This window comes from Cervus canadensis, chromosome 7 (assembly GCF_019320065.1).
Source record: "Cervus canadensis isolate Bull #8, Minnesota chromosome 7, ASM1932006v1, whole genome shotgun sequence".
Classification (NCBI taxonomy): domain Eukaryota; kingdom Metazoa; phylum Chordata; class Mammalia; order Artiodactyla; family Cervidae; genus Cervus; species Cervus canadensis.
Window position 1 is genome coordinate 43610817 of NC_057392.1, and position 25262 is coordinate 43636078.

General features: G+C 41.3%; 2 protein-coding genes across 3 annotated transcripts in view; one reads left to right on the forward strand and one right to left on the reverse strand.

The window, feature by feature from the left end:
- Window positions 1-213: 213 nt before the first annotated feature.
- HSPBAP1 (HSPB1 associated protein 1) lies at window positions 214-22889 on the reverse strand. 2 transcript variants are annotated; one of them, XM_043473146.1, is made up of 3 exons: window positions 22758-22889; window positions 5176-5361; window positions 214-504 (listed from the first exon to the last, which is right to left on the reverse strand). In XM_043473146.1, exons 1-3 carry the CDS (start codon window positions 22762-22764, stop codon window positions 383-385), a joined length of 315 nt encoding a protein of 104 aa, XP_043329081.1. In that variant the 5' UTR covers window positions 22765-22889; the 3' UTR covers window positions 214-382. The 2 variants fall into 2 exon arrangements, with proteins under 2 accessions (XP_043329081.1, XP_043329080.1); XM_043473145.1 differs by lacking the exon at window positions 22758-22889 and adding an exon at window positions 21707-22747.
- Window positions 22850-25262, forward strand: part of SLC49A4 (solute carrier family 49 member 4) — an 84647-nt gene continuing 82234 nt past the window's right edge. The window contains exon 1 of the mRNA XM_043473143.1: window positions 22850-23639. Within this exon, the coding sequence (XP_043329078.1) occupies window positions 23300-23639 (340 nt within the window). The 5' untranslated portion in view covers window positions 22850-23299. The remainder of the gene's footprint in view (window positions 23640-25262) is intronic.

The following is a 25262-nucleotide window of genomic DNA, read 5'->3' on the forward strand; positions in this document are numbered from 1 at the left end:
ACTATCTATAGTGAAACAGATCACCAGCCCAGGTGGGATGCATGAGACAAGTGCTCGGGCCTGGTGCACTGGGAAGACCCAGAGGAATCGGTGGAGAGGGAGGTGGGAGGGGGGATCGGGATGGGGAATAAGTGTAAATCTATGGCTGATTCATATCAATGTATGACAAAACCCACTGAAATAAAAAAAAAAAATTAAAAAAAAAAAAGAAAGAAAAAAACTGTCTCTGGTTTCATTATGAGGAATGGCTGGGGAGAGCAGGTGAAGAGGGACCAGGCATGAGGCTACTGCAACCATGGAGGTGAGGGAGAGCAGGGTAATCCCAACTGGAGGATGGTCATGGAGTGAGAAGCAGGTAGATGCTGGATACTTAGGATGTAAGTCACTGAGTCACCAGACACCACTTAGAGAGGCCATCAGCATGACTCAGAGGTTTCTGGTGTAAGCAGCTCCATGGATAGTGCTGCTCCTGGTGATAATGCTCATACCCTTCGGCCCATTTTCCTAGGAAAATAATCAGAAATTTGGGCAAGATTTACTTTCAAACATGTTCACCACAGTCTTATTTATAAATTAAAACCTCTAAGCAATCTAATCAAATTAGAATTTTAAAACTAAATTAAAACTCTTGATACTGTCAAGAGTTTCCCTGGTGGCTCATGGTAAAGAATCCACCTGCCACTGCGGGAGACAAAGAGACATGGGTTCAATCCCCGGGTCAGGAAGATCCCCTGGAGGAGGAAATGGCAACCCACTCCAGTATCCTTGCCTTGGAAGTCTCATGGACAGAAGAGCCTGGTGGGCTACACTCCCTGGTGTTGCAAGAGAGTCGAATACAACTTAGCAACTAAGCAACAACAATAACAACGATACTAGCATACAATGGAATATTAGGTGGCCATTTAAAAGTCATATTTAATGTCAAAAGAAGCTACTCAGAATGTTAAGAAAAAAAGCAGGTTGTTAAAATTTATACAACTTTATTTTTAAAATATAAAAAGGCCTGCATGAACATACATCACAATGTAATCAGTGGTTGCCTCTTGGTAACAGGAGTGTCTTTTTAATTTTCTTTGGGTCTTCCCATTTTCCCAGTGCTCTCTAAAATGAGGAAGGTATATTTTTTATTTTTAAATTATTTCTATTTTTAAATAATATTTGTTGAGCATTTACTATGTGCCAGACACTATTCTAAATGTTTAATGAATATGAACACATTTAACTTTGAAAAGATTTCTAAGATACAGAAAAGTTAAGTGACTTGCTCAAAGTCACAGAGTAAGCCAAAATTTGAACCCACACAAGCCGACTTGAATCAGCTCTTACAACACTACCCAAAAATGCTTGTGGAAGTAGTGTATTTATACACAAAGAAATAACTTGAACAAATTATTAACCCACATGAGAAAATATCTGCATGTCATATAGCTGATAAAGAGTTAGTATTCAGAATACACGAAGGTCTCTTTTACCACTGAACAAAAAGACAAAACAAACAAAGCCACATAAAAACAAAAACCACCTCAATTAGAAAACAAGCAAAGGACTTGAATAGCCATTTCTCCAAATCAAATATACAAACAGTCAATAAGACCATAGGAAGATGCTCAACAACATCAGTCATTAGGGAAACGCATCAAGCTATAATGAGATAAAACTTTACACACACTAGGATAGCCAGAATGAAAAATTAAATAAGTATTGGCAAGGATGGAGAGAAACTAGATCATTCATATACTGGGGCGGGAATGTAAAACAGTTCAGCTGTTTTGGAAAAGTTTGGCAGTTCCTCAAAAGTTAAATATAGTTGCTGTATGACTCGGCAATTACACTTCTAGGTTTAACCCAAGAGAAGTAAAAACATATGTCCACACAAAAACTTGTACATAAATGTTCATACTAGCATTATTCGTAACAGTCAAAAAGTGGAAATAACCCAAACATCCATCAATTGATGAACGGACCTACACTTTGTTTATCCATGATGGAATATTCAGTTCAGTTCAGTTCAGTCGCCCAGTCATGTCCAAGTCTTTGCGACCCCATGAACCGCAGCATGCCAGGCATCCCTGTCTATCACCAACTCCCGGAGTCCACCCAAACCCATGTCCATCGAGTCGGTGATGGCATCCAGCCATCTTATCCTCTGTCATCACCTTCTCCTCCTGCCTTCAATCTTTCCCAGCATCAGGGTCTTTTCAAATGAGTCAGCTCTTCACATCAGGTGGCCAAAGTATTGGAGTTTCAGCTTCAGCATCAGTCCTTCCAATGAACACCCAGGACTGATCTCCTTTAGGATGGATTGGTTGGATCTCCTTGCAGTCCAAGGGACTCTCAAGAGTCTTCTCCAACACCACACTTCAAAAGCATCAATTTTTTGGCGCTCAGCTTTCTTTATAGTCCAACTCTCACATCCATACATGACCACTGAAAAAACCAGAGCCTTGACTAGATGGACCTTTGTTGGCAAAGTAATGTCTCTGCTTTTTAATATGCTGTCTAGGTTGGTCATACCTTTCCTTCTGAGGAGTAAGCGTCTTTTAATTTCATGGCTGCAATCACCATCTGCAGTGATTCTGGAGCCCAGAAAAACAAAGTCAGCTACTGTCTCCACTGTTTCCCCATCTATTTGCCATGAAGTGATGGGACCAGATGCCATGATCTTAGTTTTCTGAATGTTGAGCTTTAGGCCAACTTTTTCACTCTCTTCTTTCAGTTTCATCAAGAGGCTCTTTAGTTCTTCTTCACTTTCTTCCATAAGGGTGGTGTCATCTGCATATCTGAGGTTATTGATATTTCTCCCGGCAATCCTGATTCCAGCTTGTGGTTCCTCCAGCCCATTATTCAGCAATAAAGGAAAATACAAATGCATGCTACAACATGGGTAAATTTTAAAAACATGCTACATGAAAAAAAGCTAGACACAAAAGGCCACAACCATATGATTCCATTTTTATATGTCCAGAATAGGCAAATCTATAAAAACAGGAAAGTAGATTAATGGTTGCCAGGGGTGGAGAAGGGTGTGAATGAGGAGTGACCACCAGTGGAAACCAGATTTCTCTGCAGTGTGATGAAAATGTTCTGGAATTAGATAGTGATGGTGGTTGCACAAAATTATGAAGATGCTAAAAGCACTGAATTGTGTACTTTTTTTTTGAATTGTGTACTTTTAAGTGGTAGATTTTATATGAATTTTGTCCAAATTTTAAAAAAGAACAGATTATCTTTCTAAGAGACTTTCTGCTTCCCTTTTTCTTTTCTGCATGAGTACTAACTTTAAAATGTCAAATTACTGTTAGTTCTTCTGTAAAACAGAATAATAACAGTCCCACTCCAAGTGGGCTTGAAGAAGATTAAGAGAGTCAATATGTATAAAGCACTCAGAACAGTGTCTGACACAATAGTTGTCAATAGCTATTAGTAGTAGTATTTGGAGTCTAACCAGGAGGTGAACAAAGGTACAATTTATATTTTTCTTCAAATTACTGTTTAACAGAAACTGTTAATCAGTGAGTGGAAGATTTATGTGACTAAAATCAACAAAACATGTGTACCCCAATGTTCATCGCAGCACTGTTTACAATAGCCAGGACATGGAAGCAAGCTAGATGTCCATCAGCAGATGAATGGATAAGAAAGCTGTGGTACATATATACAATGGAATATTACTCAGCCATTGAAAGAATACATTTGAATCAGTTCTAATGAGGTGGATGAAACTGGAGCCTATTACACAGAGTGAAGTAAGCCAGAAAGAAAAACACCAATACAGTATACTAACACATATATATGGAATTTAGAAAGATGGTAACGATACCCTGTGTGTAAGACAGCAAAAGAGACACAGATGTATTGAACAGTCTTTTGGACTCTGGGAGAGGGCGAGGGCGGGATGATATGGGAGAATGGCACTGAAACATGTAAATTGTCATATGTGAAACGAATCGCCAGTCCAGGTTCGATGCACAATACAGGGTGCTTGGGGCTGGTGCACTGGGATGACCCAGAGGGATGGGATGGGGAGGGAGGTGGAAGGGGGGTTCAGGATGGGGAACACATGTAGACCCATGGCGGATTCACATCAATGGATGGCAAACCAAGACAATATTGTAAAGTAAAATAAATAAACTAATTAATTAATTAGAAAAAAAAAGAAAGAAAACAAGAGCACAAGCTGATTTTTACGTGGCTGCTGCTGGTCTAGCACTTAATTTAAAAATACAATAAACCACAACGAGGAGCCAAAGAGTTTATGTTAATACTGCTCTACCTGTCACTGAAGTACAAAGGGCTCCTAGGCACCAAAAACCCAGTAATTTTATGAGATATACATGAGAGAAAGAAGCTTAGAGAAGCTGGAAGAGAAACTGAGCAATTTTTTACTTCCTTTGGGGTTATTAATAGATATCCTTAGATCTTCACAGAGCCACTTCACAGCAATGCTTTTTAAAACACTATGAATTTCTAGACCACCAAATCTGTCCATATTTAAATAGAAGATAAACACATATTCTGAAGCCAGACCATGATCATGGACTTCTTTAGATTAGAAACGTTTCTAATCTGAACTCTTTTTTCCTTTAAATTAACTATTTTTAGAGTAACGGTAATTGCTTTCTGACTATAAGGCAAAAAAAATCAGGTACAAGTCTTCAGGGGTAAAAAGGGAGCTGACAAAATCTAGTTGCTTGAGAGGGTGAAAAAAACAGCTTCACATATGTTTCACATTTATGCAACACAAAAGTCAGGAGGCTGATAAAGCAGAGAGATAAAATTACACCAGGACTAAGCACTATAAATAGTGACTGAAGTTACAAATAAAAGGATACATTCTATATGAGACAAAAATGGAGGGGACTGTTAGATTAGTATTGGTCTCTTTCAGTCAGGTAAGTAATACACATCAACAAATATTTATTAAGTGTCTACCATGATCAATGAACTATGATAATATGAACAAATACATTTTACATAGGGGTATAAATTACAGGTTATTTAGCCTAAAAAAAAAAATCTTAAATTATCCTTTGAAAACTTCTAGTAAAGTTTCCCCATCTGCAAATGGTCAAAAAGAGGATTAGAAATAAAAGATTCTCCAGAGATAAAGAAACCATGGCTGAGACATGGGAATGTTATGAAGAGACATTACGATGATGATTCTGGTAGTCCTACCTGTGTCTGTGCTTTTCGTTCCCATCCGAAATCGTATCTGCTTGCCATGAAGGACCTCAGAAAGATGTTTCGCAGTCCAGTGTTGTGCCGGCCAATCAAAAACCATGTTATAGAAGACTGCAGGTTGTTGTAAACACATTATGATTTCTTTTGCTTTCTCTGGTGTAAAAGGTTTGACATGTTTACCTAGGGAGAGAAATAAGAGAACTATATAGATAACTAAAAAGTTATTTAATATAATACAAAGCATAACAGCTAATACTGTTTTTACTATGGCAAATCTTTTGGTGTAACTGAACTGCATTTATACTTTACTCCTTACTGTTTACATAAATATTTGGGCCCAAAGAGCCATAATTCTTCAATGACGTTTCTCAAATATTAAATTGTAGATGTTGGAAAGTATTTACAATTTTCAATGTCAAAAAAATTTTTTAAAGGCTTTCCAAGTATGACATACATTTTAAAAGATGCAATTTTTTGAAAATATTATTTCCTAGAGAATTATGTAAGAAATACTGATGGGAATTACTCTTGCGCAACTAGAGCTGCTGGAGTCAGCAACAATTCTACTTGATATAACACAGGTTTATGCCAAAAAGACTACTGAACTCACACAGGTTGATGGGGGGGGCGGGGAGGCGGGCAGGGAGAGGGGATTATTTTATTGCAAGATTTAGAAAGATAAAAGATGTGCTAGGGTGGATATCACTGGTAATCCTTGATTACAACTGCATCTATAATCTGTACAGGGGAATATGCACAAACTAACACTGATTTACTGAGGATGTCCATAAATTTCAATCACAGAATGCTAATCCCGGTAAAGTAAAGATTGATATGTGTTAAATAAAAGAACAAGTAAGTTTCTCTTTAAAGATATCTTAAGATGAAAGTCTGGTGGGGGGAAAGTTAAAAAATGATTCATACTCAGATCCGTAAAACATGTATTTTTGATTCTCTAGTACAATCAGCGAAACCCTCTATTTCCAGTTACCTGATCTGTTAATACACTTACACTCTTAGGTCTCTATGTAAATGAAGCCCCAAGTTTATCTTTAAGTGACCTTTATGTACTGAAGAGCCCTGTTAAGGAAAGTAGGCTGTAACCAGGAATTTTTTAAAAAAGGTCTGAACCCACGCCAACTTATAAATGTATAGCCTATAAAAAGTACAGGGTTACCTACACTGCATTGTACCAAGTCTTCCTGGACTGGGAGTGCCTGGATTCCTTGTGTATGAAAATAGACAAGCCACAGTTTTAATCATATATTTTTAAAGTTTTGCTAGACCTTGAAAAGCTACAATACACTCATGATAGTACCTGTTGTTTGTGACATATAAATTAGAACTACCCTTTGGGAAACAACTGGGAAAATGAAGTAGAAGTCCCAAAGAACCACCTATTAAGGTAATAACTCACGTTAGAGAAATTTGCTTTTAATAAAATAGGTACTCATAAGCCATACATATATTCATATATATATGAATTATGAAATGTATATGACCAGCAGGCCTATCAGTGAAATAAAACAATCCACACATTTGCATAAAACATCTATTACCATAATAAAAAAAACTGAAAATATAAACAATCTGATGTCTCAAAAGTAGAAAAATAATTTACTAGATATTTATCCCACGGTACAGTCCCCTGGTACATTCTGTTCATTAACAATAAAAACAAGGGCTCTATGGGAATATGTAGAGCTGTAGGGACTAGAGCTGACTCAGAGAGCTATTGCAACAGCCAAGCGAGAAGTGTGGTAATAAGGCCCTGAAAACAAGGGGTGGCAGTGAGGAAGGCAGAGATGGCAGACACGGAGAAATACTAGGAGAATAACATTACAGACTACTATGACCACAGAGATGTGGGGTGGAAGGCAGAAGCAGCTATGAGGAAGACAGGTTTCCAGACTTTCTGACTTGCCATGAGAGAAAAGTCAGAAGCAACATCTTCTGTTGGGAAGATGCGAGTTTGGTTTTGAACATCATCATCATCATCATTGTAACAATGGATGTGTGGGTGCTTAGTCATGTCCGACTCTTTTGTGACCCATGGACTGTAGTCCACCAGGTTCCTCTGTCCATGGGATTTCCCAGGCGAGAATACTGGAGTAGATTGCTATTTCCTCCTCCAAGGGATCTTCCTGACCCAGGGATTGAACCCATGTCTCTTGCATCTCCTACATTGGCAGGTGGATTCTTTACCACTGTGCCACCTGGATACCAGATATTTACTTGTGTAAGGCTTTACTATTTGCCACACATTTTTATAGACATTAAAAGAAAAGTGCTCATTGGATCCTCTAAGAAGCCTGTAAAACACAGCTGCTGCTGCTGCTGCTGCTAAGTTGCTTCAGTCGTGTCCGACTCTGTGCGACCCCATAGACGGTTCTCCCGTCCCTGGGATTCTCCAGGCAAGAACAGCTACAGAGGGTATTTTATTTCCATTATCCAAATGATAATGAAAGTTCAGATGTCAAAGATCAAAACACCAGTGGTGACAGGGCTACAGGTCAGGTTCTCCAATTACAAGTCCGGTGCTCTTTCTATCGCATAATCCTGCTTCCAAAGAATTAAAACTGTAGGACTTGCACTAGCACTAAAAACTCATAGAGACAGTATAACCTAAAAAAAGTTGGTGAAGGGAAACTTCAGATGGATTCACAGGTAACAGTTACATGTGTGCTGCCGGGGACAGAGGGATGTTCTCATTTGTATGCACGTGTGTTGGGGGGAGTAGTAGTAGAGACTGCTAGTTGCCTACCTTATCCAGTACTTGTTCCCTCCTTCCTAACAGAACTCTGGGCAATGGGAGTGGCCAAAAAATTACATTTGCTAGACTGCTTTGCAGATGGGAGTGACCAGAGATATATCTGGAGGTTGCTGAATCAGCCTTTCCCCCTCGTCCTCCTCTCCTACATGCTGCCTGGAAAACAGGTATCATGGTTACCATCTTGAGAGATAAAACAGAGGCAGGGGAAACAGTGAACACCAGCTGACCGTATGCAAAGAATGTCCATCTTTGTGCCCCTGAACCAAAGCCAGCAAAATTCTACCTCCTGAATCCTTTCACATAAATAAAGAAGAGGTGGGGGGGGGGGTGTGAGCCCCAAAGGGCTCTCGCTTCTGGCGCCAAAAAAAGATTTTTTTTCCTTAAAAAAAAAAAAATAAATAAATAAATAAACTAACTTGTAGTCAGGGCTCTGTTATTAGTTCATAACCGGTATAGCACCTTGCCTTCTGAGGCTGTGATTTTCAAGGACAACCGTATTCTCCCTAGAGTGCTCTGTAACACGCTGAATGAATCATGGCTGGTGTGACCCACTGTAACATTCTTTCAGCTTTAAGGTTGTAAAATCTCAAGCTTTGAACATCTTGCTTCTAGAACTTTAAACGACAGAGAAAAATAGAAGTATCAGCCCTTTGGGGATGAGGATTTATTTACTCTGCTTATCTTAAATCAGAGCCAATAAATCACAAGGCTTGGAATGTTCTCAAAACAGTCCTCATATTTTTACAACTAAGTACATCCCCTTGGACAGCAAGGGGATCCAACCAGTCAATCCTAAAGGAAATCAGTGCTGATTATTCATTGGAAGGACTGATGCTGAAGCTGAAACTCCAATACTTTGGCCACCTGATGCTAAGAACTGACTCATCAGAAAAGACCCTGATGCTGGAAAAGATTGAAGGTGGGAGGAAAAGGGGACAACAGAGGATGAGATGGTTGGATGGCATCACCAACTCGATGGGCATGAGTTTGAGTTAGCTCCGGGAGTTGGTGATGGACAGGGAAGCCTGGCGTGCTGCAGTCCATGGGGTCGCAAAGAGTCGGACACAACCGAGCAACTCAACTGAACTGAACATGGGCTTAGTAACGTTAGTAATACATGAGTAGTGTTTGGACAGAAGAGTTTCAAAGAAGTATATAAATACTTTTTCCTCTAACATAACATTAACTTTTTTTAGAACGTATCTAATGATCTGATAAGAAAAAACTCCAAACATCTCAGAGGTTATTTTAAAGAGACCCTAAGAACTACAATTTGCTGAGAAAGTACCAGGCCCAGTGATTGGAATATATTAAATGTTCAAACATTTGCTAAATGAATGAAAAGTGCCATACAGCATATACAGAATAGATCAGTAGACTGTTCACCATAACAGGAAATCAGCATATTTGCAGAATTTCAGGCCTATCAGTGACATAAAACAATCAGCTGGTTGTGAAATAAAACTAATTTGGTTTCTGATAGTTTAATCAACAATGAACTGGGCTGTTAAATTAACAAATTTAAGTGTTATAATTTCTTTAAAGAAGAATTCAATCTGCATTGTATTAGTTAAATAGCCTAGGGATGCACCCAGTCATTCCATGCCAGAGATGTCTGCAAAGAGCTATAAAAATTCTGAAGCAACCTCAGCAGCCTTTAAAGGATAAGTGTATTTAGGTCTAAACTTGCAGCAAGCAGCAATTTCTAATTAGATGACTTAGAAACTGCTGAAAAAACAGATTCACTAATCTACATGTCACACAATAGTCTTTTCTCCCTCCCTCCCTCCCTTTTCTCCCTTTAAATGTAGCATGTTATTTGGACAATTTATTATAGTTTTGGTAACAATTCTTTGGAGATAGTTAAACACCATCAAAAAGCAATTTACTTTGTTCTCAGTTAATTTTTTCTTTAATTAACGCAGAGTATAACATCAGTTGAAACCTAATTTCTCTGAATATGCTAGCAATCTGGCTTCAGTCAATTGGTATCTGGCTCGGATTTGTATTTGAAATTTAAAATTTAAGACAAGAATATGGAAAATTTACCAAGTTTCTAGAATACTCTTCTAATATTGATAGAAAGTGGTGCTAGTGGTAAAGAATCCATCTGCTGATGCAGGTAGACGTAAGAGACATGGGTTTGATCCCTGGGTTAGGAAGAGTCCCTGGAGGAGGGCATGGCAACCCACGCCAGTAATCGTACCTAGACAGAGAAGCCTGGTGGGCTACAGTCCACAGGGTCGCAAAGAGTCACACACGACCAAAGCAACTTAGCACACACAACAAACAAAAAGATCCTGAAACTGAAATTAGGTCACCTCTCATGTCAGGTATAATTTTAGTAACTCTTAATTTTAAAGTTAATAGTTTCACATTTTAAAAATTTCAGAGGGTGATATAAGGGTAAGTCTCAAGCTACAATACAGAGACTCACCATAGTGATACAGTATGAACAAAGAATTGGGTCCTATTATTGTAAGCTCATTTATTTCTATATATATACTATCTAAGTCCATGATGGCTTCATCAATCTGATGACTACTGTATATATACACAATTCATCTACCATTTGAAATGGTATATATCAGGGTAAAAAATAATAAACATTTAGACCAGGTCAGAAAAATTCTAATGGAATTATGCAAGTACTTAGCCAGTCACAGAAAGACAAACATGGTATTATTCCACTTACAAGAGGCATCTAACAGCCCTATTCAAACAGAAAGTAGAATGGCAATTACCTGGGCTGAGGAGAGAGGAACAAGGGGAGTTATTTCCTGGGTACAAAGTTCCAGATTTGCAAAATGAAAGAATCTGGAGATCTGTTTCATATTAATGTGAATATACTTACTATGAACAGTACTCTTAAAAACGGTTTAGTTCAGTTCAGTTCAGTTGCTCAGTCATGTGCAACTCTCAGCGACCCCATGGACTGCAGCATGCCAGGCCTCCCTGTACATCACCAACTCCTGGAGTTTACTCAAACTCATGTCCATTGAGTCGGTGATGCCATCCAACCATCTCATCCTCTGTTGTCCCCTCAATCTTTCCCGGCATCAGGGTCTTTTCCAATGAGTCAGCTCTTCACATCAGGTGGCCAAAGTATTGGAGTTTCAGCTTCAACATCATTCTTTCCAATGAACACCCAGGACTGATCTCCTTCAGGATGGACTGGTTGGATCTCCTTGCAGTCCAAGGGACTCTCAAGAGTATTCTCCAACACCACAGTTCAAAAGCATCAATTCTTTGGCGCTCAGCTTTCTTTATAGTCCAACTCTCACATCCGTACATGACTATTGGAAAAAATATAGCCTTGACTAGATGGACCTTTGTTGGCAAAGTAATGTCTCTGCTTTCTAATATGCTATCTAGGTTGGTCATAACTTTTCTTCAAAGGAGTAAGCGTCTTTTTATTTCATGGCTGCAGTCACCATCTGCAGTGACTTTGGAGCCCCCAAAAATAAAGTCTGCTACTGTTTCCAGTGTTTCCCCATCTATTTGCCATGAAGTGATGGGACTGGATGCCATGATCTTAGTTTTCTGAATGTTGAGTTTTAGCCAGTTTTTCACTCTCCTCTTTCACTTTCATCAAGAGGTTCTTTAGTTCTTCTTCACTTTCTGCCATAAGGGTGGTGCCATCTGCATACCTGAGGTTATTGATTTCCCCTGGCAATCCTGATTCCAGCTTATGCCTCATCCAGCCCAGCATTTCTCATGATGTACTCTGCATATAAGTTAAATAAACAGGGTGACGATATACAGCCTTGACATACTCCTTTTCCGATTTGGAACCAGTCTGTTCCATGTCCAGTTCTAACTGTTGCTTCTTGACCTGTACACAGATTTCTCAGGAGGCAGGTCAGGTGGTCTGGTATTCCCATCTCTTTCAGAATTTTCCACAGTTTATTGTGATCCACACAGTCAAAGGCTTTGGCATAGTCAATAAAGCAGAAATATATGTTTTTCTGGAACTCTCTTGCTTTTTTGATGATTCAGCAGATGTTGGCAATTTGATCTCTGGTTCCTCTGCCTTTTCTAAAACCAGCTTGAACATCTGGAAGTTCACGGTTCATGTACTGTTGAAGTCTGGCTTGGAGAACTCTGAGCATTACTTTACTAGCATGTGAGATGAGTGCAACTGTGTGGTAGTTTGAGCATTCTTTGGGATTGCCTTTCTTTGAGATTGGAATGAAAACTGACCTTTTCCAGTCCTGTGGTCACTGCTGAGTTTTCCACATTTCTGGCATATTGAGTGCAGTACTTTCATAGCATTATCTTTTAGGATTGGAAAGAGCTCAACTGGAATTCCATCACCTCCACTAGCTTTGTTCATAGTGATGCTTCCTAAGGCCCACTTGACTTCACATTCCAGGATGTCTGGCTCTAGGTGAGTGATCACACCATTGTGATTATCTGTGTTGTGAAGATCTTTTTTGTATAGTTCTTCTGTGTATTCTTGCCACCTCTTCTTAACATCTTCTGCTTCTGTTAGGTCCATACCATTTCTGCCCTTTATTGTGCCCATCTTTGCATGAAATGTTCCCTTGGTATCTCTAATTTTCTTGGAGAGATCTCTAGTCTTTCCCATTCTTTGTTTTCCTCTATCTCTTTGCAATGATCGCTGAAGAAGGCTTTTTTATCTCTCCTTGCTATTCTTTGGAACTCTGCATCTCGTCACTGGAGTGGCTGAGAGGAGATACCCCACGGCCAAGGTCAGAAAACTCCGGTAAGATGGTAGGCACTGAAGTGGCTATGAGGAGATACCCCACACCCAAGGGCAAAGGAGAAGTCCCAGCAAGACAGTAGGAGGGGCGAATTCGCATTTAGAATCAAACCCCATTCCTGCCAGAGACGCTCAGAGGGCTCAAACAAACCTTCTGCACACCAGGACCCACGGACCCCACAGAGACTGAGACAGAACTGTCTTTGCGCGTCTCCTGTGGAGGTACAGGTCAGCAGTGGTCTGCCGCAGGGACAGGGGCTCTGGGTGTGCGTATGGCATAAGTCTGCTTGGAGGAGGTCACCATTAACCCACCATAGAGCTGCCAAAACTTACACAGGACTGGGAAATAGACTCTTGGAGGGCACAATAGAACTTTGTGCACCAGGACCCAGGAGAAAGGCACAGTGACCCCACAGGAGACTGTCCCAGACTTGCCTGTGGGTGTCCGGGAGTCTCCGGCGAAGGCGTGGGTCAGTAGTGGCCTGCTGCAGGGTTGGGGGCACAGACTGTAGCAGTACATGCATGGGATCTTCTGAGGGAGGTCACCATTATCTTCATTACCTACACCATAGTTTGGCCCCAAGTCAAATAGCAGGGAGGGAACACAGCTCCACCCATTAACAGAAAATTGGATTAAAGATTTACTGAGCATAGCCCCCATTCAGTAAGGATTTACTGAACAAGATCCAGTATCCCCCTCAGTCAGTCTATCCCATCAGGAAGCTTTCATAAGCCTCTTATCCTTCTCCATTAGAGGGCAGACAGACTGAAAACCACAACCAGAGAAAACTAACCAATCTGATCACATGGACCACAGCCTTTCTTACTCAATGAAACTATGAGCCATGCCGTGTAGGGCCACCCAAGACGGGTCATGGTGGAGAGTTCTGACAAAATGTGATCCACTGGAGAAGGGAATGGCAAGCCACCTCAGTATTCTTGCCTTGAGAACCCCATGAACAGTATGAAAAGGCAGAAAGATAGGACACTGAAAGATGAACTCCCCAGGTTGGTAGGTACCCAATATGCTACTGGAGATCAGTGGAGAAATAACTCCATAAAGAATGAAGGGATGGAGCCAAAGCAAAAACAACACCCAGTTGTGGATGTGACTGGTGATGGAAGCAAGGTCCAATGCTGTAAAGAGCAATATTGCATAGGAACCTGGAATGTTAGGTCCATGAATCAAGGCAAATTGGAAGCGGTCAAACAGGAGATGGCAAGAGTGAACGTCAACATTTTAGGAATCAGTGACCTACAATGGACTGGAATGGGTGAATTTAACTCAGATGACCATTATATCCACTACTGTGGGCAGGAATCCCTTTGAAGAAATGGAGTAGCCATCATAGTCAACAAAAGAGCCTGAAATGCAGTACTTGGATGCAGTCTCAAAAATGACAGAATGACCTCTGTTCATTTCCAAGGCAAACCATTCAATATCATAGTAATCCAAGTCCATGCCCCAACCAGTAATGCTGAAGAAGCTGAAGTTGAATGGTTCTATGAAGACCTACAAGACCTTACAGAATTAACACCCAAAAAAGATGTCCTTTTCGCTATAGGGGACTGGAATGCAGAAGTATGAGATCAAGAAACACCTGGAGTAACAGGTAAATTTGGACTTGGAGTACAGAATGAAGCAGGGCAAAGGTTAATAGAGTTTTGCCAAGAGAATGCACTGGTCATAGCAAACACTCTCTTCCAACAACACAAGAGAAGACTCTACACATGGACATCACCAGATAGTCAACACCGAAATCAGATTGATTATATTCTTTGCAGCCAAAGATGGAGAAGCTCTATACAATCAGCAAAAACAAGACCGGGAGCTGACTGTAGCTCAGATAATGAACTCCTTATTGCCAAATTCAGACTTAAATTGAAGAAAGTAGGGAAAACCAGTAGACCATTGAGGTATGACCTAAATCAAATCCCTAACAATTAAAAATAGTTAGATGATAAATTTTATGTTGTTTTTTGTCACAATTTTTAAAATACTAAACAGTTTTGCTTTCCTAATAATCATTATCAAATATGAAGTACTTTAGCCACATGTGAATTACACATGTGCTCTAGCAAGAGAAATTTTTACTTTTTAAGATCACACAGGTTCCTGTTTTTCTTCAGGTTTCCCTGCCTCCTCCTGCCCTTTAGAAAAATTAGAATAAGAATGACATGGAGAGTATGGTGCCTCTCACTGAAAAGGAATAAATCTAATTATGTATGAGTGTCGGCTGTTAATGAAACTAGTCCATTCAGCTCTGGAATGAGCTATTTCCTTAGGCAGGACTGGAAGAACAGTTGGAAAGGAGGCATCCTTCACTTCACCAGGGCTTCTCTGATAGCTCAGACAGTAAAGAGGTTGCCTGCAATGCAGGAATTCCTGGGTCGGGAAGATGTCCTGGAGAAGGAAATGGCAACCCACTCCATTATTCTTGCCTGGAGAATCCCATGGACAGAGGAGCCTGGTGGGCTACAGTCCATGGGGTCGCAAAGAGTCGGACATGACTGGGTGTAATGTAATACTTAATCTTTCACTTCATCAAGGCATAAACTTGGCTATAACTCAGACTATAAGGTTGCTGTGCTGTGTGCTCGGTCGGGTCCAACTCTTTGCGAACCTGCATCTCCTGCACTGGCAGGGGGATTCTTTACCACTAGCGTCACCTGGAAAGCCCCAACTATGAGATTAGGGGTAGGAGATGAAGAGATACAAACTACTATCCATAAAATATTAATAGATAAGCAACAAGGAAATACCATATAGTACACAGAATTACAGCCATCATCTTGTAATAATTTTTAATGTAGTATAATCTGTAAAAATATTGAATCATGTTATATACCTGAAACTAACATAGTATTATAAATCAACTATACTTCAATTTAAAAAAATTAATCAGAAAAAATTTTAAACTGAGAGTCCAGTGGAAACAAATACAATCTCACTCTGAAAGATTCAGATTCAAAATACTGCAATTTTTAATTTCACTGAAATGCTTCAACCAGTGTATGATCTTAGAAGTAACATCTCACATTCAGCACTTGAGTTGACTGTTAACAATAAGTAGTTTCATGTTTGTTTAAATCCATTTCTTAAACAGCAGTTTTAGGTTTAAAACAAAATTAGAAGGTACAGAAAGTTCCCATATATGCCCCTCCCTTTATCAGCAATACTCACCAGAATGGTACATTTTCCACCAAAGATGAACCTAAACTGGCACATCGTAATCACCCAATGTCCACAGTGTATCTTAGGGTTTACTCTTGGTGTTGTGCAATCTATGGATTTGAACAACAAAAGTACAATGACATATACCCACTACTATAATATCATATGAAGTATTTTCACTGTCCCACAAATCCTCTGTGCTCTGCTTACTCATGTTTGTTTTAATAATTTCCAAGCTGTTACTTCAAACAAGAAATATCACATCCTTGTGGTATGTATATATACAATGGATTTTATACAGTCATGAAAAAAGAGAAATTTTACTGTTTGCAACAACATGGATGGATCTAGTCGGTATTATTCCAAATCAGACAGAAAAAAGACAAATATCACATGATGTCACTTAATGTGGACTCTAAAAAAACAAACAAGCACACAAAACAAAAACAGACTCACAGACACATTGCACAAACAGGGAGGAAGGTGTAGGTGGGTGAAAAAGGTAAAGGAGACATTAAGAGGTACACACCTCCAGTTATAAAATAAACAAGCTATGACGAAGACATAATACACAGCATAAAGAATGTGGTCAATAATACTGTAACAACTTTGTATGGGGCAGATGGTTACTAGATTTGCTGTGATCATTTCATTATGTATGCAAATATCAAATCATTATGTAATATACCTGAAAACAATATATTGTATGTCAACCACAATTTAAAAAAAAATCACAATCTTGAAAGCAAACCATCACTTCCATATAGAGCTTAGTACAGTGCTTGACATAAACTAAACCAAACATTTTCTGAAATCAGAGCTCATTTTTAAGTGTATAAAACTTTATTAAAATTAACCATTTGTTTTCTCCACTTCTGTACAATGAACTATTGAGCAAACTCACAAGCAGTCTCAAAACAAAGGGATCAATCAGTTCCAGGATTTCAAGCTCACTTCTACAGCTCCCTCTCCAGCATCCAAACACACTATTCGGCACTAAGGAACTCCTGATTGCCCTCGTCCCTACAGCAACTCGACAGTTTCTTCGCTGTCAAATCCCCAATATCTCTCTCCACTCCCTCGCTCAGTGTGGTGCCTTACCCTGTTTTTCTGAGAAAACTGAAACCTATGATTTCCTTCTTCTTCACATCAATGTTCTGGTTCACCCTGCTCCTCTCTGGTCTCCAAGGACATAATCGTCCTCATTTCACCTGTCTGCCCTACCAACGTTCCACTCCAAGTAGAACCAGTCTGACTCCTCACTTTCTTTCCCACTCTCTGCCCGCTGTGTGCCTTGGGCTTTTCTCCACTCACTTCTACTCCTGGGCTCCTCCCCAGAAACGACTTCTTTCACTCATTTCCATACTCACACTACAGTTGTCCCTCAATATATGCGAGGGGGATTGGTTCCAGGAACCCTGAGGATTCTAAAATTCTTAGGTGCTCAAGTCCTCTAAAAGTGGGCCTGTGGGACCCAAGGCTGCGTGCAGAATGGACTGCATAACAAACCTTCAAATTATGCACAGAAGCACAGACCAATACAACTCGTATTCATTCTCCTCTCACCCTCAAAGCATGTAACGTGCCTCCTGTGGTGTGAATATGCATTATCCTTCAAGTCTTTTTATCTGTGTTCTTCCCCCTGAATTATATTTATAGGCTATTTTAGGGCAGGAACTGTCTTCAGTCTCCCCAGATGGAAGAGTCTCCCATTTATAGTGACATTCAAATATTTTTTGATAATGGAGTGGTGTTACGTTTCCTCAAAAATTAACTTTTCTATGACCCCCCACAATACTTGTTACTATACTAAGCATAGTGAACCTTTCACGTGCATTTATTTAATGTCTGTATTTTTCTCACCCTTTATTCACACAAGCCTTATCTAATTGAAAGCAAAGTCTTCTCTTAAAGGAGGATTCTGCCCATTTACTTTAATGGTAATAGGCAGCCACCTCAAACTGGTATTTTCTGGGGAGGATGACAGTTTAAAAATAGGGTTGAAAGCTCCGAAGACAGGATTCAAAGAATCAACCCTTTAATACAAATATTTGAAGTCACCTGCAAAAATGCATACATGTGCTACATTTTTCACAGGAGCAAATCCATACTTTAATCAGATTTATTTCCCTCCTTAGGACTTCAAGATTAAGAATGACCAGTTTCCTCAAATTGTTAAATACGGAATCACCAGATAGCCCAACAATTCCACTCAGATATATGCCCAAGAGAAACGGAAAACATACGTTCACATAGAGCCTTGTAAACAAATATTCATAGCAGCATTATTCATAGAAGCCCCAAAGTGTAAATAACACAATGCCCACTGATGAATGGATATGTGAAGTGTGGCATATCCATACTAAGAACAGTATTCAGCCACAGAAACTAATGAAATACTGACACATGCTACAACATAGATGAACCTTGAAAACATTATGCTGTGTGAAAGAAGCCAGACACAAAAAACCACATACTGTATGATTGCAAGTTTATATGAAATGCCCAGAACAGGCAAATCCATAGAGCCAGAGTACATTAGTGACTGCCAGGGAATGGAGAGCGAGTGAACAGGGAGTGTTAATGGGAACTAGGTTTTTTTTTTGGTATGATGAAAACGTTCTGGAATTACAGTAGTGATGGCTGAACAACTTTGTGAACATACTAAAGAACACTTTAAAAGGGTGAATTTGTGGTATTTGAGTAAAGAGTAAAAACCTCCTCCTCCCCAGCAACATGCTTGACATCTTTCACACTGTCCTTCTAAACCTAAACTCTAAGCATGCACACCAAAACTCAACAGTGCTCCCAACCACCTCCTTTTTCTTCAGGTTCCTGATTTACACGTAGTTACTCAGGCTAGAAAATTTCAGAGACATCTCCAATCTCTTTTCTCTCAGTCTGAACATCAGTCAGTCACCAATGCCAGCACTTTTTTTCCCCAACAAAAAACGACATATTATTGAAAATGTAATTCCTGTCAGACACTTACGCTGGATGATCTACAAGTATCTTTAATTTTCACAACAGTTATGCATTTTACAGAGGAGAATGCTGTGGCTAAGCAGATTTAAGCACCTTGTCCTTCAGTGTTTCTTCCTCCAATCTATCCTCCATCCTTCAGCTGCAGTGATCTTCCTTAAAGCAGTGATCTTTAAGGACCTAAAGCTCCTTAAAGGCTTCTCTCACAAAGTCCAAAGTCCCTAATTTGGGATAAGGTGCCTTCAGGATCCCTGTCTCTTAACATTCCTTACACCAGCTTCTTTGAATTCCTGGACTCTGAGTTGCTCTTTCTCCTTCTGCCTCTGGGCTTGTCTCTGGGTTCCCTTACTCATTCACTCAACAAATAGGTATTAAGAGCCCACTAGGAGTCTGACAGTGGAAACAGTGGCTGACTTTATTTTTTTGGGCTCCAAAGTCACTGCAGATGGTGATTGCAGCCATGAAATTAAAATACGCTTACTCCTTGGAAGGAAAGTTATGACTAACCTAGATAGCATATTAAAAAGCAGAGACATTACTTTGCAAACAAAGGTCCATCTAGTCAAGGCTCTGGTTTTTCCAATGGTCATGTATGGATGTGAGAGTTGGACTTTGAAGAGAGCTGAGCGCCGAAAAATTGATGCTTTTGAACTGTGGTGTTGGAGAAGACTCTTGAGAGTCCCTTGGACTGCAAGGAGATCCAATCAGTCCATCCTAAAGGAGATCAGTCCTGGGTGTTCATTGGAAGGACTGATGCTGAAGCTGAAACTCCAATACTTTGGCCACCTCATGCGAAGAGTTGACTCACTGGAAAAGACCCTGATGCTGGGAGGGATTGGGGGCAGGAGAAGAAGGGGACGACAGAGGATGAGATGGCTGGATGGCATCACTGACTCGATGGACATGAGTTTGAGTAATCTCCAGGAGTTTGTGATGGACAGGGAGGCCTGGTGGGTTGCGATTCATGGGGTCGCAAAGAGTTGGACACGACTGAGCAACTGAACTGAACTGAGGAGCCTGACATTGTATTGCTATTTGGGCAACATTGTGAATAAAACAGATATATGTACTGCCCTCAAGGTGCTTAAGGTCTAAGGGAAGACACAATAATAAACAAGTAGTTACAGATTGTGCTAAGTGCAGGAAGCAGGATGCTGTATTACAGAACACAAACACGGTTAGGGATCAAGGGAAAACTACAATGACTGTTTTAGATGGGTTAATCTGGTAAGGTTTCAGATGGCGACATACCTTAAAATATGAAGACTAAGAAGCCAGTTATGTGAAAAGCAGGTAAGAGAGAAGGGGTGATGAGTAACAAGAGATGCTCCTAGAGACATCAGCAGAGCCCAGATCAAAGATTTTTGCAGGTCATGGTTAGGAATTCGGATTTTAATCTAAATTCTTACTGCAATGGATTTCATTGAAGACTTTAAGTAAGACTGTCACTTTTGCCCCTGAATAGAGAAGGGTTGGAGGGGCACCAGAGAAGAAATGGGGACACATGGCCTGAAGATACAGCAGTGATTTAGGTGAGAATTGTGGATGATTTGGACAACAGTGTGATGGTGAAGGAGGAAAAGAGCAGATTAGATGCAGAGCTGACCTGACTTGCAAAGTCATCAGCTCAAAGTGATGAAGAGATGAAAAGAGGATATACAGAGTTGGAGAATCCTTACTGATAAAAGAAAATAAGGTTACTACAAGAACAGAGGATCACAAGGTCTCAGGTTCATGAGTGAATACAGTGAATACAGAAGAGGTTGACTATTTTCATTTTATAACATCAACTTGCCCAGGACTTCTCCCAGCAAAGTTCAGCAATATAGGTTCAAGTGCAGAGGGCAAAAGTTTGGGTTCATCCAGAGTATGGGTTTTGTCAGAGGAGTAAAAGGCAAGCAAGGACAAGAGAATAGTGTATTTTCAAGAGAAAGATCAGAATAATAAACTCTGACATGCACTCTAAACTAGATAAGGGGACACAGATAGACAGAAAATGTAACAATGGGCTGGAGGTACAGGTGAAGCTCAGGAATTGTCTCTTTGGGGTACATAAACAAGGGAGTTATAAAGGCAGGAGACTGTGGTCAGATAGTAAGAAATTGTAATTTGCTGCTTCTGCTTGGAATGGTCAGCTCTTCCTCTAGACAAACATGACTATTTGATCACCAATCATATCCATCTTATGCTTTTCTGCTCCCTGTCTTTCCATGACTCACAGCCCCACCCCCAGCATAACCACCTAAGTCTGTCACTATTTCATCAAATCAAAAAGGCCCACCTCAAACTATTCCCTCCTTGAAGTATTTATCTTTTCCCCACTGGCATCTCTCCTGATGACAATCCTCACTCAGTATGCACTACTGAAAGTATTCATTTTACCATGCATTAGTCACTCTTTTGCCCTTCCAGATCCCTCTACTCAATTGGGGAAAAGCATTGTTATATACAGTCAAAGGTCTCTGGATCCATGGCAGTACCCAGAACAGTGCCAGGCATGGAGCAATCATTCAAATCCTAATAAGGATCTTAGGCTCACCAACCTTCAAACCTTATTCGTTCTCTAAAGCAGGATTGCACTGAAATCATAATCCTGTTCACTCAAGTCCAAGACAACCCCATGTGTCTCAAGGGTGGTTCAATCCACTGTAACATTCACAACACCCTCATGGGTGAAACACTTGTAGGATGGAGGGAAACCGGACCAGTCGATCTAAAAGCTGGGTGCCACAATTTGAACAAAGTCACGTTTATTAGAAAACAGTTTTCCTCATAGCTTACTGCTAGGCCGTAGAGACAAACGGTCATATGAGAGGTGTCAAGAAGACAGAGGATTACAGCCTCTTGGTCTGACCTGCCTAGTACCTACCTTCGTCCTCTCCACCTCCCGATGCAGAGTCCGCATTAGTGATCGTCCCGGGGCTCGCTGCCATGGCAAGCACTGCGCGGGCTCAGCCCAAACCAAAAGAGAAACGGAGCGGGAACCGGTCTGAGAGAGGCCAAAACTCTGGCGGTGAAGCCTCAGCAAGGAAGGAATCGCAGCGGTTGCTACCGGGCTCTTCCGGAAGCCGCCCGAGCGTGGACGTCACGTGACGGGGAATGGGCGGGGCCACGCAGGTTTGTTTTGATTCTGGGGTGCTTGAAATGTATGCACGTGGTCTCGGTTGTGGCCCTTCTTACCTTCTCCAAACCGTTGTCTGCTTTTACTGAAGACGTTTCTTGGCTTCGCTTCTGCTTTTCCTCGTTTCCTAGTCAGGTCCTTCCTTTTCACCTTGGCGCTTTCCTCCTCCCAACGGTATTGGAGTTTTAGGGAATGGTTTGTTTTTTTGTGGCGCTCAAGGCAGTGGAAGGTGGCTCTGCCTTTGCTTTATTGTGCAGTCACTCTTAGCCTTGGGTACCAGGAGAGTCCACGCTTCTCTTCCCCGTCTCTCCCCATCTCTCGTCCTTCTGGCAGCAACAAGACTCCACCTGGGTTTCGTGGCCGCCGGGAATGTGAGCCTCAGGCTACCCTGCTTTAATTGCGTTCCTTGTGACTGATTTCCGACCCTGAACAAGCCATATCGCTTGACTTAGATTTTCAGGACACTAACCGTCAGCTGTCAGACGTCAGCTGTTTGGATTTGTATATCAAAATAAATGCAACTGTTGGCTGCTTGATCAAGAGATCGACAACTTCCCGTTTTCTCGTTTACTCTTCATTTAGTCAAAATCATAATAACTGGAGATGGATCTAGGTTATTTGGGGGCAAAAATCTTTCAGGTTTAATAAATATATCTTTATTGCTCTCCTAATAATGACAGGCAAAAGAGTAGAAAGAGATCTATATCTTCTATATATGAACTAAATTGACTCGTTTAAAATTTCCTCGTTGGGTATGTAAAGCACTGAAAAATGTCTGATTAAATAAGACAGTACTTACTGTACATAAACGATTTTCATGCGGCAATCCTTCCTACTACGCGTCAGTCTTGAGAATTAACCCAATACAGAAACAAGCATTAGCTTAAGTGACGGGAGATCTTGGAGTTGTTTACTGGGCACATGACGTAAACTCGGACACTTCCTCCAACAATCCAGGTTCCTCGCCCTACCTCCTCTGTACAGCCTGTCCGGGAGTTCCCTTTTCCCCAGGCTCAGCGGCGCCCCTCCCGATCTTTCCAGCGCCTCCCGGTCCGCGCTCCCGGACCCCGGCTCCACTCCCTCTCTCGCCCAGGTTGCCTCTCCAGCCCCAGAAGACAGAGCCCCTCGGGTCCCGCACCCCAGCCCCCTCCTCTCCGGTCTCTCCGGCCCCTCCTCCCCGCCCGGGGCCGGCTAGCGCGGCGCAGGCGCAGCAACGCGGCCGGGAGGCCCAGGGCGACCAAAGCAACCTCTGCCTCCGCTTCGCCCGGCAGTATCCTCGCGGGGCTGGTCGGCGGCCAACCGGACCGCGCAGGGTACTGGCCCCGCGGGCCGCGCGTCGAGATGGGCTCGGGCTGGAGCAGCGAGGAGGAACGGCAGCCGCTGCTAGGGCCGGGGCTCGGGCCTGCGCCGGGGGCTGCTTGGAGAAGCCGGGAGGCGGCGGCGGCACTGCCCGCGGCAGCCCCGAGTCCCGGGCGCGTGTACGGGCGCCGCTGGTTGGTGCTCCTGCTCTTTTCGCTGCTGGGTTTCGCGCAGGGCCTGGTCTGGAACACCTGGGGCCCCATCCAGAACTCGGCGCGCCAGGCCTACGGCTTCTCCAGCTGGGACATCGCGCTCCTAGTGCTGTGGGGCCCCATCGGCTTCCTGCCCTGCTTCGCGTTCATGTGGCTTCTGGACAAGAGAGGTGAGGGGGTCCCGGGAGCTCCGGCCGGCGATGTTACTCCTGGGGGAGCCGCCTCCCTCGGCTTCGTCTTAGGGGTTATATGAGGTGATAGAGTGTTGCTGGCATCCCATGCCTGACTAGGAACCCTCCGTCCCCAAAGCGACAAATAAGGGAAGATTTCTTTGCAGATACTGGTTTTTTGTTTGTTTGTTTGTTTGTTTTGTAAGTCAAGGCCTATTATGCAACAACAGGGATTAGGCGACTTTTGGATGTTCAGATTTCTGCATGTGTGGATATAAGAGCACCCCATGCACACCGCTGTGTGTGTTTTCTACATCTGACAAAAATGACCGATGCTTTGACTTCAAAGGGGTTTGGGGGTGTTGAGGGTGACAGGTCAGAAAATAGAATGATGATGCCCAGATACAAGGAAGTAATGAGTTGGCTTTTCATAATAGATGACTCCAGCCCAGGAAGAGCTGTTGGGGAACTCAGGAACTCAGACAAAGGGTGCACAGCAACTTTAAAGTGTGTGTATGTGACCAGCTGCAAGTGCCAACTGAGATTTTTAACTCTCAGATAAAGCTTACAGATGAAGACTCTCTTTTCATAGAGAATGCTCTGGACAGATGTCTCACTTTACCACTTGCCAGTGTGATTCTGTGAGAAAAATGGTCATAGGATTGAAAGTTAAGACGTTGAACTATACCACAAAAGTATGGATAAATGACTCATGACCAATGTGATGTACCTGCTAAAAAGTAGAGGACAATTTTAGGCACGGAAGTGTAGTATCTAAAAGAAGAGAAATAGTTTGGCATGCTTCTAATGTTCAGTTCTGGGCATTAATTTTTGAAAGGCCATTGGCAAAGTGGAGTCCTTTAAAAGTTGTGTGACAAGAATGTAAAGGGTATAAAAATCATAATATGTCAAATGAAGGGAATTGGGTGTGTCAAGCTTCAAAAAGAAACTTCAAGCAGGATATAAGTGTGTGGAAATCAAGTAAATGAGGAATTAGACTTAATGTGCATAGTTCTAGAAGGAAGAACTAAACTGAGTGAAGTTACAAGAAGCTGTAACTCAAAGGGATACTGGAAAGAACCATCTTACAATGAAAGTATCCAGCCCTGGAAAGTGTGGAACTTCCAGGCAGAGATATGTGCTAGTTGCTGAGAAAGTTTCTTGTACTGAATGGGGGTTTTCTTTGTTTTGATTTATTTGCTTTAAACTACATTAGACTTTATTTGGATTTTACTAGTTTTTCCACGAATGTCTCTTTTTTTTCCCCCCTGTTCTAAGATTCAGTCAAGGGTCCCAAATTACATTTAGTTGTTATTTCTTGTCAATCTCCTTCAATCTGTGACAATTCCTCCGTCATTCTTTACCAGGTTGGATAACTTAAGGGGAAATGCTATTTTATTGTTTCTTTTAACTTTTTAACAGGAGCATTTTTCAATATTATTCCATAAATTTAGCCAACTATATTTTTAAGGTAGAAAAATGCTAATTTTTGTCCTTTTTATTATAATTATATTCACTATATATATATAGGATAATTACACATATATAATTCCCACCCAACTTAGTAGAAGACCAGTTATCTTCCTGAAATTGCTTTTGTACCCTCTCACTTTCCATTTTCCA

Coding starts and splice junctions, on each gene's coding strand:
- HSPBAP1 (XM_043473145.1), bottom strand. CDS start 21,770: ATGGCAGCGAGCCCCGGGACGATCACTAATGCGGACTCTGCATCGGGA. Junction 5,362..21,706: donor GGGAGGTGGAGAGGACGAAG/GTAGGTACTAGG, acceptor TTCTCTCCCTAG/GTAAACATGTCAAACCTTTT. Junction 505..5,175: donor AACGAAAAGCACAGACACAG/GTAGGACTACCA, acceptor TTATTTTCCTAG/GAAAATGGGCCGAAGGGTAT.